At 49.9% G+C, this 1,651-nt stretch overlaps 1 protein-coding gene across 1 annotated transcript in view; it reads right to left on the bottom strand.

The window, feature by feature from the left end:
- Positions 1 to 1,446, bottom strand: part of POMGNT2 (protein O-linked mannose N-acetylglucosaminyltransferase 2 (beta 1,4-)) — a 2,321-nt gene extending 875 nt beyond the window's left edge. The window contains exon 1 of the mRNA XM_009697326.1: positions 35 to 1,446. Within this exon, the coding sequence (XP_009695628.1) occupies positions 35 to 1,357 (1,323 nt within the window). The 5' untranslated portion in view covers positions 1,358 to 1,446. The remainder of the gene's footprint in view (positions 1 to 34) is intronic.
- Positions 1,447 to 1,651: the final 205 nt, after the last annotated feature.

Genomic DNA, 1,651 nt, shown 5'->3' with positions numbered 1-1,651 from the left:
GGCTTTTCACCTTGGTGCCCTGGTTGGCACGGACCAGCCACTCAGGGTTGCGGCAGCAGAGGTGCCGCGGCACCTCTGTGCTCTTAATGATGCGCTCTTGCTCACCTTTGTCCAGATGAGCAATCCCACCTTGATCCCAAGGCCGGTCCGGGTAGGTCACGGTGTCTTCCCTGTCAGTGTTCTGCCAGGCAATGTACTGCAGGTCCATGCCAGGAAGGGTTGCCAGGGTTTTGTAAGGGGTGTAGTGTTCAGGGTTGATAGCATAAGGAAACAGCTCCACCACTGTGGCACCTCTTGGCAGAAAGAGCGACATGACTAATTGGGCCCCATGCATGCTGACCAGCATGGACGCATTGCTGATCAACCGGACGATGTCAGAAAATGAATGCTCTTCCAGAGAGACGGTAATGGTTTTCATCTGAAACTCCTGAGCAAGAGCCAGAATTAGTTCTGCCTCATTTAGGATAAGTCTGTTCATTGTTCGACTGAACACTACGATGTACTCCTCACTGGAGCTTTCTTCCAAGCTGATGTTCAGCTTCTGCATCATGAATTTGGTGAATTGCCTGATCTCGTTACCAGAAACCAAGATGTTAGCCTTCGGCCCTTGCGGCTGGACAAAACCGTACTGGTACCAGGTGGTGATTTTGGACAGTCCCACATACGATTTGGTAAAGCAGAGGAGCCTGCCCAGGCTTTTAAGCTGCTCCCTGAGGAGTGGCTGCTTGTTACTCAGTAACTTGTAGAGGTCGAAGTGAACACCTTCGCTCCACCCTTCCATGAAGAAGAGCCGAGCCTCCACATCTAAATCGGAGAACTGCTGCATGGTGTAATAAATGGGGAGGAGGTCATCATGAAAGACATGCATCAGGTTGTCTGGGTTGAATCTGTTTGCGATCAGTGCCACATCAGGCACAAAGACCGGCTTTGGCATAAATTTCAGCGCAGCAGCTGGCAGCTCCACAAAGTTGAAGTACTGGGTGTTGTGATCTTCCACCGAGGATAGGTCGAGTAGAGCGGGCTGGAACCTGCGGGAACCCAGGTTGGGCAGCATGACCGAGGAGTTGCTGTGAAAGTAGACAAACTCCTCAGCCTCGGTAGAGTAGCAGAGGGACTCAAAGCGGCAGATGCGGTCGGTATGCATCCTACCAGTGCACACCATCCTTGTGCCGTCCTCCACCAGCGCTTGGAGAGCTGCATGGTAGTCAACTTGAACCTGAGAGAGTTCCTGAGACTGACGCGTGAGGACCAACTCCTCTTCGACCATGAAGACATGCTCTCGCAGTTTGATGTATTTCCACAGCACAGCAGCGAGGACAGACACAAGCAGGGCATTAAACACAGCTGCTATGTTCATTCTGTAGTTAGATCCTAGCAAGATGACAGGTGGGGAATGCAATGGAGAGGGAACACATCATTAACACTCCTTGACATGGTGAGGGCAAAGACCTGTGGAAAATAAAACAAGAAAGGAACCATTTAAACATCAGGTTTACAGCTCCACCATAAATCACATTTTATGGACTATTCAAGAGAGTTTAGGCTTTTTTCAGTAATTTTTCCCCCTTCCAGTGAATGAGGGAAAAGAAGAAAAGAGGGCCAAAGCACTACCCAAAACTGGGGGGAAAAAAAAAAAAAAAAGGCAAACAGA

The sequence above is a fragment of the Cariama cristata genome, unplaced genomic scaffold, assembly GCF_000690535.1.
Source record: "Cariama cristata isolate BGI_N322 unplaced genomic scaffold, ASM69053v1 scaffold9203, whole genome shotgun sequence".
Taxonomy (NCBI): domain Eukaryota; kingdom Metazoa; phylum Chordata; class Aves; order Cariamiformes; family Cariamidae; genus Cariama; species Cariama cristata.
Note: the sequence above shows the minus strand (reverse complement) of the source record. Positions and strands in the feature narration are given on the sequence as shown.